A 16342-nucleotide genomic window follows, 5' to 3' on the forward strand; every position below is an offset into this window, starting at 1 on the left:
CCATCTGATGTGCATACAGTTGTAAAAGAGGTGAGGTGAAAAAAGACCACTGCAAAAGAGTTATGCACTCTGATCACCTCATGCTTCACATCATCAGTAATGGCTGTATGTGATAGTAGATTATTAATAACGCATTAATAAGTAAGCAATACAACTGTTAGGTTTGAGCAATGCATTTACATTGACATTCATTCATTTGCAAGACTTTTGTCCGGAGGAATGCGACAAGCGTTTAATCATAAGGTGGCAATATACACGAGCAGCGCTCATTGTACAAGGTTTCAGTTATTGTTTAAAAAGGTAAATATTTAGGACTGAAAGGGATAAAAGATAAGTACATTTAGATGCTCACAGAAAACAAAAGAGTTTTCAGTTGGTTCTTGAAGATTGTGAAGGACTCAGCTGTCCGGATGGAGGTAGGTCTTTCCACCAACAGTGAAAGTAAATGCTTATCTAATAATAGCAATGATGAGGGGCAACCTATTACACACTAAAGTGTGTTACACAACTAAAGATGATAGGCAAATACGATTTCACATTTTAAATAATCTTCATGGTGTTCCTCCATGTCGCATTTTCCGACATTTGGTCATTGTCGGATGACCAAAAATAGTAGGAAAAAAGTTTTTTCCAATTAAAACAAGGTTCTGTAATCTGTCCTTTTGTGAAGTTTGTATTTTAATTGTACAGTGCATTAGTGTTTAGTCTTTCTGTTTTACCTCCAGTGCTTTTTAGCAAAAGATTAAGGAGATATTGCATTTTATTTCTGTTCTTTAGACCCATGTCTGTATTTGAAATGCACAATCTCAGGTCCTGCTTATGATGTGGTATGGCTTTCACTGATAATCTACACGAATCAACAGCCTGTGGTACTAAGAAATCAGCCCTAACCTTGCTACTGTGTGTTATACGATTCATTAAAAAAGTCCGAGAATACAATATGGAAAAGATAACCTTATTGGAAAACATAATGTTGCAGTTAATGCTTTTTATCTTGATGTATACGTGATTTGTCCCTTGTACTAGATCTGCCTTTCCACTGAGTGGGTTTAATGTAACTAAGCTGTGTACTCACAATACACTCTAAGCAGCCAAACAGATAAGTGGTGAGTGTGTGTGTGTGTGTGTGTGTGTGTGTGTGTGTGTGTGTGTGTGTGTGTGTGTGTGTGTGTGTTTGTGTGTGCGTGTGCGCGCGTGTGTACGTATAGGGATTCTAGGAACTCAAGAGTTATGGAATCTCTTGTTTTGCAGCTGATTTGTGAAATAAGAGAGAGAGAACAGCTAACGATCAAAGCAAATATTTACTGGTTATAAATAAATAGTCAAATAGTATAAATAGATATTTGTGTTGAGTTGATTGGATTTAGATTTAGTGCGGCCAGTTTGATTAATCAGTAATCACAAAGTAAGCAACCGCATGACTGAAGCTCTTTTCTATTCTAGTTGCTGGCTTTTGTTCATGCTGAAACATACCCGTGTTCTCGGACCCCCTCGGGGGCCTGAGAGATAGTCCCTTGTCTTTTTAACTGCATCTTTTGTTTTCAGTCTTTTGTTTATTCGATCTATGCATCTGTGCACTAGAATAACAGCTCTAAACCAAAATCTAAGGTGCTATCTCAAAATCTGCAGATAGAATTTTGTTTTTCCACAGACTGTAGGTGAGGACACATTGCTTAACTCATACTAAGAACATAATGGCACAGGTATTAGTATAAGTAGACTGTCTTAATAGGGATGTGCACTAAGAGCTCAACAATACCCTTCAAGTCATTAGTGGTTTGGCCTTACAAACCTGTAAAAGATGTACCTTAAAAAAATCCTGTAGTGGGGGAGGCTTTGCTTTGTCATGCTTCATTAGTAGCCCAATCCCTGCCTGTCCAGAGACTATGGGTATTGAATGATCTTTAAATCTCTGTCATCTATAAGAACCTCCGGAATCCTGTTGGTCAAGGCTTTAAGTCCTCCTGTATCACATTGTTCCACCCCAGAGCATATTATCAGTCACACACAGGATGCTTTCAAGCCTTATCTCAACTGAAAAGCATTACAGGTCAACTCCTTTGGGGTCAGGTCAAACCACTGACCTCTGGCCCTCCTACAGTGGGTTTTTGTCCCTTTTCTAGAATTGTTTCTTATGTTCAAACCCTCTTTTGTGTGATTCTGTGTGTGTGTGTGTGTGTGTGTGTGTGTGTGCGCGTGCGTGCGTGCGTGCGTGCGTGTGTGCGTGTGTGTGCGTGCACGTGTATGTTTGGAGGTAGCTGTGGGAGGAAATTCAAGTCTTAGATTGTAAATAAAAACAAAATTTAAATTGTTTTAATGGCTATCAAATTAAATGCCTCTTATAGACACCCTGTAGTACTAGTATTTTATAGGTACATGTGTCCATGCATACAGTTAGAACGATTCAAATAATAAACAAAATCGAAAGCAGGATGTTATGTTACATGTCATGTAAATCGATACAGAAACTGGACAGCAAAACCCTCAGATTAAAAAAAATAACCTGTTTAGAAAAAACTTGTCTGGTTCCTCTCAAGGTTCCTCTCCTTGCCGCAGTTTCCACTGTCTTGCCCATCAGGAACAAACTTACAATTATAAGGAACAAACTTTTGTTTTTTTTTATCTCTTATCTCTGTAAAGCTGCTTTGACACAATGTCCACTGTTAAAAGTCCTGTACAAATAAAAATTAATTTAATTAAATTGAATTGAGCATTAAGTATGGAATCATCACTGGAATTATGGAGGGCACGAGTGTCAGAGCTGTCCACGTCACACCTTCTGACCAATCAGAGAATTCACTATTGTTATTAAAATATAATACACCTGCTAGACTGAAAATGCTAGAATTCTAAAGGATAATAAAACATTCTAGATGCTTTATGTTGATTTGCTGGAAGTGTCAAAGAGTCCAGGTTTAATATTAAGATTATGATTTAGGCCAGGGTTATGGTTAGGATTGACGTCATTTTTTTCATTTGTTATTGTTGTTTGTTTGTTTTTCTGTTATTTCACAGTCTAATTTGTGAATTAATGCAGCAGCTCATATCATTTAAAGTAATGATCTGGCTTTTAAAACCCATCTGATTTTATTGACTTTTATGCTGAACGCTAGTCAGGGGGTTTATGATCTTCATTAGAAGTTAATGTGCGTCTTTAAGAAGAGCATTTACAGTTTTACAGTAAAGAAAATAAATAAGGCCATCGATTGTTTCACATAAACCACAGTCGAATGTGGCAGTTTTTTATACTGAATACTCAATTATGAAACAAACCAAAATCACCAAGATATTGAGTTTATTTCCAAGTCAACCAATGAAATGGTTCTTGGGATAATTTCCTTTAAAATAGACATTCTCAAGGGCTTTAACACCCCGTCTATGGGACTTAATTACTTATCAAATGTGATTGGTCTTACACTGCTACAATGGACTGCTACATTGTTGGGATTTGATGTGTACAGAATATTTCTTTCTCCAGGTTCTGATAAATATGAAGTATATTCTCTTGAATGAGAATATACAATTTATATAGCATGAAAAGTTGCTTACAGAGATGATTCATTTTGTTTTTAAAAACATGCCTGTTGTTCTACCTTTAAAAAAAGATTAGCAAGTCTGTGGCCTGTTTTTTGCTATGAGCTGTTGTGCTTTCACTTCATTTTGCACAAAGGAGACATTATTCTAATTGGGTTGAAGTCTTTTTTTTTTTTCTCTACATGTTTAACCACAGTGTGACTTCATGTAGTTTTGGAGGTATACAGTATGATGTTTCCTAATAGCTGTGTAGTCCTGATTGTTAACATTTTTTTTAAATTAATTAGCCTAATAGTGAATATATTTTTTGTATGTTATCGATGCTTGCAAATAAACTTAGTGATTTTTCAGTTTTTTTTAATGTTAAGTTAGAGAAGCAAAATCATTGATGGCTGCAAACATACTGATCTCACTTGACTGATTAGCAACTAAGGGTAAAAAGTAATCATTTGCACACTTGCCTCGGGTGTCTATGTTAGTGATTTGTCCACCCCTGTCCAACAGTGTCTATAGACGAAGGCTATTCTAGGCAAAAGACATAAGTCTCCAGTTCTTCTATTCAAAGTACCTGTTCTTCCATCTTTATTAACCCAGCATTGTGTAAGTGTTTTGTTTCAGCATAAATCTTTTCGAGGTTTATGGATAACACAAAGCTAATGTTTTGGAACATGATGTAAAAGTGAGTTTTCACACTAAAACTTACATTTAAGGCCTCTAGAAGGACAGTTCAGGGAAGGACAACCAGTGGACCGACTACATGGTCATGGACAAATAAGGCTCAATGATTCACATGGGGAGTGATCGCTATCCCGCCCTGTCCAATCTCACAGAAGAGCTGCAGTAGCACAGATTGCTACAAAGGTTCATGCTGGCCATGATAAAGAGTATGACTAAAAAGTCAGAACACACAAAGAATTACAGCTTGCTGCGTATGAAGCTGTGTAGCCTCAGATCAGACAGAGCACCCATACTGCGTCCTGTCCACTGCCAAAAACACCTACAAGGAGCCCATGACTGAACCACGGAGCAATGAAAGAATGTAGCCTGGTCTACTCCTGTTTTCTTTAACATCATGTGGACCGACATGTTTGTTTTTTGTACATCACCTACCTAGGGAAGAGATGGCACCAGCAAGCACTATGGAAAGAAGGAAAACTGGCAGAGGCAGTGTGATCCTCTGGGCAATGTTTTGTTGGCAAACCATGGGTTCAGGCATTCGTGTGGATATTATATTGATGCACACCACCTACCCAACCATTGTTGTAGACCAATTATGCTCTTTCATGGTAATAATATTCCCAACAGCAGTTTTTCAGCATAATAATGCTCCACGCCACACAGAAAAAAGTTTCAGGAATGGTTTGAGGAACATGTTGACCTGAGCACTGGTGGGATGTCTGATCCAAGGAGGCTTCACCTTACAACTTATATAATACAACAGTTAAATTTGTTTCTAATCTGTTTGTGCAGATGCCAAAGCACACCTTTAAAGATCTTGCAGAGGCCTACACACATATATCCATATATATTGGATGTTCACAGTAATAGGCAGGTGGTATTAATCTGTATTACAGTGACAGAATCAATTAATGTAATAAACATATAAGCTGTAAATCAACATAACTGACCACAAATCTAAAGATCTGACCTTTTGCTGGTTTTTGCAAGCCTCTCTATGTTTACAGTAGTGACGGGTTGTGTTTAATAGTATATTTGCTTGATGAAAATTGCATTAGCATGGTCCTTGGTTGCTTTATTTTAAGATTTCTGCTACAGTTTTCGGAAATGCCTTTCTTACAGCACTCTCATTGGTAATTCAGTAGAGCTGTAGTATCCCTCAGCACACATCACTTCTGGAATTGCTCTCTCAGTGGGAAAGGTGCTCCAACAGGGCCCGGCCTGCCATTAATCAAAGCCACTTTCTAGTGGCCCACTCCAGAAACACAAGCTCTCGGCCCTGTCTCAAACAGACAGTTCAACGATTTGTCTCCTTAGAAAAAGTAGACATTTTAATGTCTGAATTTTAATGGGAATGTGTAACAACTGCCTGTAGAGACTAATGGACCATTATCTTTTCACATTTGTTTTTCTCAGTCCAGCTGGAATTGTTTTTCCCCCCGAGTGATTGAACGAACAGTCAGCACCATGTGTATTCATAAGCTTTGTACTCTCCTTCTTACATTTACACTTGGATTGAATTTTTTAATTTAAATAATATTTTAGCAGCATTTGTGGATCTCCATTCCAGGTAACTGACCCTTCATTGTAGTTTTTTAATGACTAGTGCTGAGTGAAAAATATATAGAAGTAGAATTGGTTTCTGCCCAGGATGCTGTGCACAAGTGGTATCTGTCTGTGTTTTTGAACATTGATTAACTGGCATTAGATGTATTTTGCTTAAGCTGACCCTTGCAGAGTTTTTCTAAGCCTTTAAACTGCTGTGCTCTGGGTGGCTGTGTAGAAATTGTTTAGAAGTGGAAGTGTCAAACAAACTACTTTGTAACACAGTCAATGGCAATCAAATCTTTTGGATATCTTACAATATTTAAGAGTTGTTCCTGTAATGGTTTGATTTATAATGTTTAGTAAATGTAGAAAAAATTATTAATAACATTATAAATATGAAAAGGCCAAAATCAGGCCTTCTTGAATAGCCAAGAGGCTATTTTGTCTAATAGGTGTTTTTTAGTCACACTACAGATTTTGCTTCAAAGTTAATACTAGCGCTGTCTATAAGTATTTCATCTGTAGGCTTCACAGGTTTGCCCTTTAAATGGGTCTGCCTTTAATAAAGCACTCATTCTGAGTCTTGTTTGGATCTGAGAACAACCAGTTAATCAGAGTTACATTTTGTTATCTTGTAATATTAAGTTTGGGCCGTGCCAATAAAAGGGATTAAAGTGTAATAAACCACAAAAACATCAAGGTGTTGTAAACCCCTCTGACTGGCAATGTACATAAGAAGTAGTACATGGAATCGGTAGCCAGAGTGTGTAAAAAGGAGACATTTCAAAACCTAAATATTAGTTTGTTAATTACATATGCTTAGTTTCCACTAATTGCTTCAAGTCATTGTCTACCTGGGCTGAGTAATAGCCCAGCCCTATTTTTTTTTTTTTTTTAGAAACAAAGGGAGTTTTGTCACATTACTGCATGCTGTGCATGTCTGTCAGTGGTCTGGGGCTACTGATTATATGGCACTAATAATCTAGCAAGAATAAAGGTTACGGCCACAGCCTGCTGCTCGGATATGTGGCGCACGCGCCTGCAGTGTGTCTGGGTGTGTGGCTGGAATTCATATGAAAGGGCTGCAGTAGGGGGGTGGCAAGTCATTGATATGTATAGCATGACTCAGATAAACAGACCATGCTACCGAGGATTTCAGCAGCATTAAACACATTCAATTGGAAACAAATATTTGAACAAATGAGGCAGATTTGAAATTGTCTGGACATGAACATAGACCTGGTGTTGTTTTTCTTTACAGGCTTCCGAAGCTGTAGCCACTCTATTAAAATGGACTGTACATATTTGTTCAGGCTTACTCTAAAGCATGTGTTTAATTTTTCATAAATCTCGCTATTCCTCTCAAAACATCAAGTCACTCTGTTTGGATGGTTAATACTTTATTAGGCTGCAGAGATGGCCGTGGAGGAATCCATGTCTCCATGGGTTAAGTTGTAGCTTTATCAAGTCACATTTTATATGCAGGTGAACAGGCATATGTTTTTTCAAAAAAAACCCACTAAAAATCTATACATTTTTGATTATGTTTGCAAATTATCCAATTATTCGTGCTGGCTGCAAGGCAAATAAAATATTTTATATATTACTTTATTAATATTGATACATGCATGCTTATTTAAATGCATTTATTGAAATATGCAATCCTTTTTATTGCAAGCTAATTCACAGGGATTTACCTGGTATTTATATATAAATACATATAAACAGTTCTAACCTATCAGATGAAAGCTTCAAAGCAGGAAGTGTGAAGACTAACATGTCCTTTTTTTAAGAAATGTAAAGCCACCCAATGCATTTTTCCAGGCATCAGTTACCGCTGATGCTATGTCACAGTTCAACAATGCGACACTCGGAGGAAACCCCTAACTGCTATCTTTTGCATGCATGAGTTTACAGACACAATTGGCTATTGTTTCTGAGATTGACAGGGAAGAGTGTTACACAATCCCCCCCCACCCCCCACTCAGAAAACTATAGTGAATTAGTTATATAAATGAAAATTGCCTATAGAGAAAATGAGAAAATGTCTTACTAATATTTTAATTGTGAAAATCATACATGCAGTTACAGGCATATTTGAAACATTGCATTGACTTGCTGGTAATTCACAGTGTTCACAATAGAGCAACTTTCTTAGAAGAATGTGATAATCTATGTGATAGAATGTTTATTTTATTTTGCCTCCTAGGCATTTACTTCTTTGAGACATACATTTTGCTTTCAGGTTCTTTCTTCAAGAAGACAAATACCAAAAGATCCACTGTAAACATGCTAAATTGCATAGACATTTCAGTCTCAATTTGCCGTTCCAGTGATTAATGCAAACCTTGACGCTCCGTTTGCTATAGTTTAAAGCTCAAGTACTATTCCAAACATGTTTCACAGACAAGTCGTTTGTAAACAACCAGCTTCAGCATGAACTCATTAGCTACAAATAATTCATTTTCATTCAAATCATCTGTTACATTTCTACAGTGTGCTCATATACATACATTTAAGGAATTTGTGTCCTTCTGAGCATGTTTGTCTCTGAATGCTTTCCCAATAATATTACTACAGCGACTGTAAGGCAAAATGTCTTGTTTTTTTTCTTCTTTCCACAGGAAACTGCATAGTGACATGAAAACCTTTGGCTGTGAGTTCTGCGGAAAACACTTTTTGGATAGCTTACGGCTGAGGATGCACATGCTGTCACACTCAGGTAACATCACAAAACAGCCTTTCTTTAGCTGATTGGTATTACTTTCATTTTAGATCATGATTATGTATAATAAATTATAATGATACTAATATTAACATTCCCAATCTCCATCATCAAATGACCAGCTGTAAGACGTGTGATTTAGTTTTCTGTAGTTCCCAATACTGTAAAGTATTTACACAAGATAGAACCTTGCACTTTGGTCACACTGGTGGCATGTACTGTATTAGTCACTGGTCAGTTCCATTCACCTTCATTTCTGGTAAACCTCTACTGGTTTGTTTATTGAGAAATTGGCAGAAGCCCAAGTAACGCAACTGGCACAGATTCAACACAGATGTTGGATTTTTTTATTTTATGAAATAAATCGAAAAAGTTTTACATGAAAAAAAATAAATAATATATATATATATATATATATATATATATATATATATATATATATATATATATATATATATATATATATATATATGTGTGTGTGTCTGTGTGTGTGTGTGTGTGTGTGTGTGTGTGTGTGTGTGTGTCTCTGTGTGTGTGTGTGTGTGTGTGTGTGTGTGTGTGTGTGTGTGTGTGTGTGTGTGTGTTTAAATAAAGGCATGAGTATTATTGTTGATTTCCAAATAAAAAAATAAAAAAAAGTTTTAAATATGAAGCTGTATGTAATATGACATCAATAGTCTCTGGGTTTTAATTTAAGTCCAAATAAAAAAATATATATATATTATATTTTTGATAGGACTAGCTGAAATCATAATTCATATAAATTCATAATTCATTCTTATAGTGAAGTGCATCAGACTGTGTGAAATTACATTAATTGAAATTGTTTATTGTGTTAATTATAATTAATAATTATTTGTATTTTTATTGGTATTTTATGAGGAAGTCAGGTGTGTCAGAAGTATTTGAGGGTGGTGCAGGACAGGTATGAGGAAAGTCTGACAGCAGTGAAGTGTGCAGTAGGAACGACAGACTGGTTTAAGGTGGAGGTTGAATTGCATCAAGGATCGGCTCTGAGCCCTTTCCTGTTTCCACTGGTGATGGACAGGTTGATGGATGAGGTCAGACAGGAGTCTCTGTGGACTATAATGTTTGCGGATGATATTGTGATTTGTGGTGAAAGTAGGGAGCAGGTTGAGAAGTGCCTGGAGAGGTGGAGGTACACGCTGGAGAGAACAGGAATGAAAGTCAGTAGGAGTAAGACAGAGTACATGTTTGTGAATGAGAGGGAGGGCAGAGGAGCGGTGTAGTTGCAGGGAGAAGAGGTGGAAAAGGTGGAGGAGTTTAGGTACCTGGGGTCAACAGTGCAAAGTAATTGAGAAGTGAAAGGAAGACTGCAGGCTGGGTGGAGTGGGTGGAGAAGAGTGGCAGGAGTGATTTGTGATAGAAGGATATCTATGAGAGTGAAAGGGAAAGTTTATAGGACTGTGGTGAGACCTGCAATGTTGTAAGGTTTAAAGACTGTGGCATTAAATAAAAGACAGGAGGTGGAGCTGGAGGTAGCAGAGCTGACGATGCTGAGATTTTCAGTGGGAGTGACGAGGATGGACAGAATTAAAAACAAGTTTATTAGAGGGACAGCGCATATAGGACGATTTGGGGACAAAGTTAAAGAGGCCCGAATGAGTGGGTTGGACATGTGCAGTGGAGGGACATGAGGTATATTGGTAGGAGAATGCTGAGGATGGAGCCAACCAGGAAGGAGGAAAAGAGGAAGGCCAAAAATGAGATTCATGAATGTGGTAAAGCAGGACATGCAGGTAGTTGGTTTGAAAGAGGCAGATTTAGATGACAGAGTAGTATGGAGACGGATGATCTGCTGTGACGACCCCTAATGGGAGCTACAGAAATAAGAGGAAAAAGAAGAAGTTTATTGTGCTTAATATTATTTTGTTAAAGGATCTTATAGGACAGCCTCAAAGACTGGATTCAAGGCATTTTCTTCCTGTTCACTTGCAAGCATACTTTTTTTATATTCTTGTCAGGCCCAACATTTTTGTTTTTAGCCATTTTTGATATTTTCTAATGAGATTTGTTCTGTTTCCCTAAAATATGACAGTTTATTTACCTCTTGCAAATGCCCATGTACACCATGAGTGCATTACTGCAAAGAATTAGAAATATTTGAGGAATTTGCTGTCAGAATTCCAGTCTAAGATCTCTCTGTGAGTTTCCACGTCCCCTCCCATTTCTTGCTCTTTCTCTCTCTATCTGTCTGGCTGTCTGAGGGAGCACTGTTGCTTTGAGATTGTTGGCGGTACGCCAGTTCTTCCCTCGCTCTGATGACATCATCAGCTGCCTGCAGGTCTGGATGTTCTGCCAGCATTCCGCCGCGTTTATGATTGCTCGCAGATGTGTGTCCAGGAACATACTGTACCCAAATCCCTAAATTAATCAAACTTGAGTGCTCTCCAAGCCACTGCTCTCCGAAACGGCATAAGAACTGAGGCAGGAGGAAGGTGGAGAGTGGAGGAGGAGGAGGAGGAGGCTTAAGTATACAAAAACAAAACCAGAAAGCGGGAGGGGAAAAACAAAAAGACAGAAAAGGGGACAGCAGGCCTTCTGAGAATTGCTTCACTTGATAACAGTGGGTTTGGCTGAGTGCTGCTACAGCATGATGCAATGGATCAGCGTATGTGTACACGCCAAGAATATTAAATGGATATGTTAAAAGATGTGTCACTTTGTGTTCCCATGCCGGTCTCCATCTGTTTTTAATTAACTGGCCATTGGTCCTTTATCACAAAACAAGGACTGCAGTGATGTGCAGGTCTGAAACATGTATAAAATAAAGATATGGATCTATGAATTATACAATACACAAAGGGCCTAAAAAGTCAAGAAAAAAAATCTCAGTCACTATAACTAACAGCTGAAATAGAAGGTGGAAAAGTATGCTCAAGTATTGAATCTCTAATATAAAAGATTTATTCTAGAATTTAGTTTAAATATGTTTATATGAGAAACAAACATTTTGGCTTTAATAGTTTTATGAGTACATCAGCGGTGGGCAGTGCATTTGGTACCTGGGCCTTCAGTGAGGACTTACCCGACTTAATCCACCTCTTAATACCACCACTATCACGTTGCAATTTCTAGAAACCATCAATACTATACAACAACGCAATATAACAACGCATGGCATTACAAAGAGAGAAGCATTTCACATATGGAGGGTGAATACCATTTTACTAAAGCAAGAAAACCAGTTAAGACTACAAACCTACACTACAATCGCAACTGTGCCACCTACATCATATGGAGCAGTTCAGAATCAATATTTAATAACATGACAAAAACATGAAAATGTAAATAAAATTAAACCTATTCACCAGAGATACAGAATCATAATTTGCACCGCTCCTCAGTGGCTGTAAACCAGTGGTACCGCCCGTATTCACTGGTCTGGAAGTGGTGAACAAACCCTTTCCCGGGCTGAGAAAAGCTAGCTAGCTTCGGGGTTGGCTAACCTCTCTTCACGATGTCAAATTTGGCTGTAACAGTTTCCCTCTGACCAACCAATCAGAGGACGGAAAAATGCTGATGCTATTCTGGGCCAGCTAGCTGGCACTGTGAGGCGAATATGAAATCTGATTGGTTAAAGAAACAGAGCTAATTCTTAAGGAGACTATGGTAAAAGAGCCAGCAGTACAAACTTTGAAGGCCCTGGGCAGATTAGATTGACATGGCAGCACATAGAGGCTGAAATCTGATTGGACCAAAAAAATCTAACAGCCACATACATGCACCAAAGCAGTGCAGCCAATAGAAACGCTACGATTTGAAGAGAATAAACTGTTGGGAATTAATTTATACAATTTTATGGAACAAATATTGCAATTTAGGTTGTAAATATAAGTCAGTGCTTCTGATAGTGTTTAGGCCAGCAGAGAAGGCTTTGCTCGCCCTGACCCGCCTGCCACTGGCATACATATATATCTATATTTCTTTGAGAAATCTTTTTTTTTGCTGCTGCTGGCTTTTCAGAATTTCATTATTAAATTAATTGCTCGGTATTATGGTATTATGTGGCGAGTTATTTTCTCCTCTAAATAATATTCCTTGAGAGAGAATAGGAGGCTGCTGTTATTTCAAATGACCCCTTTAAATGTGTGGTGTTACTTAAAGACAGATGGTTCTTTTAAACTAATTTGTTTGCTTCACATTTAAAATAGAGTTAAACTTTCACTTATTTGCACCCTGGCAACTCTTTGTTTTGTGTGTGTCAAGATAAAAACAGGATAGAAGTTTGTGGATAATGAGGCAGTGTGGTTATGAGTATTTCAGAGCCAAAAGTTACTCATGCTGTTATAGCCAATGCAATTATTGTGCAATAGCTATATAAATCTAAAAGGTATACTATAATAAGATTTTAATGCTTCAGAATCCTTATTATTTTCTTAAAGTGGCTAAAATGTCACACGTTAATTATGTTTGTAAAACTAAGTAGTAATCTTATCCCTGAAAACTTTTCCATTCTTGGTGCACTATTCAGATTTACCATCTCTAAATCCTGATGATTTTCAAGTAGCAGCTTTCTCCTGTGGCCTGATTTGGTATTCAGCACATGCCAAGCTGCTATTTTTTCACACCAGACAAAGTGTTTTGATGGAAGGTGATTGCACCCAAGTCTGGAAGGTGCTTTGGGGGATTTTTGTCTTTTTTTATGGACAGTAGTGCACTGTGCGTTGTTTACAGAAGCCTGTTTTATTTTGGAATTGCTTAATCACTTCAGGGAACAGGGTGGAGCAAAAACATGTGAGAATGTGTATGAGTCCAAACAAGAGTATTGCGTGCCACGTGTATGCAGATATACGCGTCCTTCTTTTGTTTGCGAAATTACAGCAGGTTCAGTCGCACACAGCTCCGTTTGTGCCAAGGCCGTTTAAGTTATTAATACGCTGGTGAAAAGGGAACATCCACAGTTCAAGCTGAGTATGTTTTGCTTGTTGTTTGTGAGGAGTTGAAAAGCACACATGCAGCTGTGGTTTGCGCCTTTTTTTTTTCCTGGAGGCAAAGGCACAAGAATGAAATGTAAAAGGGAATGTGGATGGGAGGCTAAATTTAGGCACTAGCTGGCTGGCTTCCTCAAGCTTGTGGGTGTTTTAATGACTCATAATAAAGCTATTTAGAAGCAGCTCAGTGAAATTAGATACTTGACAAGCTTCGGGTCATTATAGATTCAGATTCTATTGACTTTGTTTTTGATGAAAGTTAGTGGGATGCTGCTGGGCAGGATTGGAGATGGTGGAAGTCCCTATTTGAATTGCCTTTTGTGCTGTTTCTCACTACTGAAGGAGTTGACTATGGGTATTAGACAGAATCTCTTCATAAAGATTCACTTCAATTTTTTCCCCTCTGTAATTAAAATGTTGTCTAAACCCGTAAAGATGCCACACTAATCTATAATGATGAGGAGCCATTAGTATTGATTCAAACGACGAAGCAGAACTAAATCCGCTTCTGCAATTCTGTGATCTGAATTGTGCATTTGGCCATGTGAGCCTTGCTGTTCATCTCATACCAAAGTCTCACACTACAACCAAAACCATGGTTGAATAAGTATTCATTTGTGAAGCAAAATATGGTCTTTTTGCATTCACACGGGTTTTCACAGACTCCCACAGCCCAATAAAGAACACACTTGCGGTGTGCTTGATTCAGCGGAACACACCACATTCTTAAAATTAGGGATATTTCATGGCCTACTTCACTGTTTGTGTGGTAGACTAGGCCAATCCTACAGGTGTCTGGGACATCTTTTAATAGACCCCTCTACAGCACATGCAGGTTTGAGAGAATGAGACACATCATTATTAGATTGCACCAGATTTCTTTCACTACATTTAAAACCCAATCCTTACATAGCTTTGAGTCAAATGAGTTGCAGTGTACATGGCACAAGGGTGTGGAGCTGTACATTATATTATGAGCCTACAGTGACGACAATAAGATATGAAGTGCTTTTACATTTACGGCTTTTTGCAGATGCTTTAATGTGTGGAGTGGTTGACACAAAGCTGCTGGAAGACATTAAACCCGAATTATGTATACATTTTTTGTGACCAAGATATATTTTTTTCGTCATGTACTTTCACATCTTCATGTAAGAAAGCAAAGATATTTAACTTATTGTAGAATTTCCTGTTTAATAGTTTTGTTTCATTGAACTAAGCTTGACCTTTCTGCAAACCCAGTTAAAAATGTATTCAGTCTAATGCCAACGGTTCTTGAAAAATCTTTATCTAAGTTATCTAAGATTTTATTAGGTTTTTGGACAGTCACATGCTATAATGATATGGAATAAATTCAGCTTATAATCAAATGTCTGTAATGCCCCTGTTCTATCATATCACAGAAAAGTTGAAATAACCTAATATAAAATGTAAAAAACAATTACGAACTGTACAACTATTTTTTTCAAGTTTTGGGTATAAATATAGATGTAGGCACAGAATCTTACATACATTGTTTGGGGCACTTTTTTTGCTAGAATATTGCAGGTTGATATAGCAAAAAAAAAAAATCCTATTTTTGCTCAGAACAAACAAACGTTTTAACACCTACAGCAGAAAAAGTGAATGGCTTTTCTCAGGCTGCCACAGTGCAACTAACCCAAGTGGTTTGTAGTCTTCAGCAAAACACACTCATACTAATAGATAAAGGTCTAAAAGTACTATGTATCCAAACCCTACAGATTGAGAGTAGTTAATAAACTGAACTTGTAGAGCAAAAGCAATAACTTTTGAGATTTCTTTTGGTGAATGAAATGTTTTATTGCAAATGCAGTTTAGTTCTGACTTTCTTAAGAACCCTTTGCACTGAAATAGGATGGGAACCTGCAGCTGTCATAAATCAGAGCAAGCAGATGCACACAGATGTAGCTTCATATTCCTGAGGATGTGCATCTGTCTGATCGTTTTCAGCTAGTTTGTAGGCTTTATTTAACATAAAGTAAAAGAGAGCTGACAACTTCTCTGGTTTGCTGAAAAGCCTTTGTGTTACTGATTTCTCTCTCTCTCTCTCTCTCTCTCTCTCTATCTCCTCTCTCTCTCTCTCTCTCTCTCTCTCTCTCTCTCTCTCTCTCTCGCTCTCTCTCTGTGTCTTTCTCTTTGAATGTGTGTGTGTGTGTGTGTGTGTGTGTGTGTGTGTGTGTGTGTGTGTGTGTGTGTGTGTGTGTGTGTGTGTGTGTGAATAAAGAATACTGACATCTTGGTGAACAATCTCATGTTTCACCTCTTTGATGTTTCACAAGCTGATAGCTTTAGAGTGAGCATATGTGTTATTTGGTGTACATGCTTTGTCTTGGTTAAGTTCACAGCCAGACTGAAGATGGTAACACTGGCATGATGCTTTCATAAAAAAAGTAAAATGTTTAGGGAACACATCTACATCTTTACAGTCTTGAACATTTTAACCATATAAGGCTGCACATGCATCAAAAAGAAATGTAGTCTACACTCTATAGGCTACTGTATAGCCTTGAATAGGACATTTCAGTCAGGAAATAAACAGTAGGTAATGTATTTTTTTGCAAGTACATGCAATTTCTCAAAAAAATGGAAAGACCTTAAATTATAATGTATTTTCCTAATGTATTCTAAAATGAAAATTATATCTATTCCTATGATTTTGTATTACTATGCCAGACGGCACATTAGCAGCAGTGTTGTCTGTGAAAGATTTTTTTGTTTCTTATTAAAAGATGAAAAAGTTTAATTAATGTTTTAGATTTGAAAATGTGTCTAGAATTCACAAATGCCAGGTTGACTGTGTTACTGATGTGCTAATTACTTAGCACAGATAGATAGATAGATGTGTGAAATGTGGTAAAGCTGTCTTTCAGGGAAAATATTC

The 16342-nt window shown here is 37.5% G+C and overlaps 1 protein-coding gene across 2 annotated transcripts in view; it reads left to right on the plus strand.

Annotated features, from left to right (window-relative positions):
* Positions 1-16342, plus strand: part of zbtb16b (zinc finger and BTB domain containing 16b) — a 45773-nt gene that overhangs the window by 5300 nt on the left and 24131 nt on the right. For both annotated transcript variants that reach the window (XM_083549433.1, XM_083549434.1), the window contains one exon: positions 8385-8482. In XM_083549433.1, the coding sequence (XP_083405559.1) occupies positions 8385-8482 (98 nt within the window). The remainder of the gene's footprint in view (positions 1-8384; positions 8483-16342) is intronic.

Source organism: Silurus aristotelis (assembly GCF_946808225.1).
Source record: "Silurus aristotelis genome assembly, chromosome: 8".
NCBI classification, from domain to species: domain Eukaryota; kingdom Metazoa; phylum Chordata; class Actinopteri; order Siluriformes; family Siluridae; genus Silurus; species Silurus aristotelis.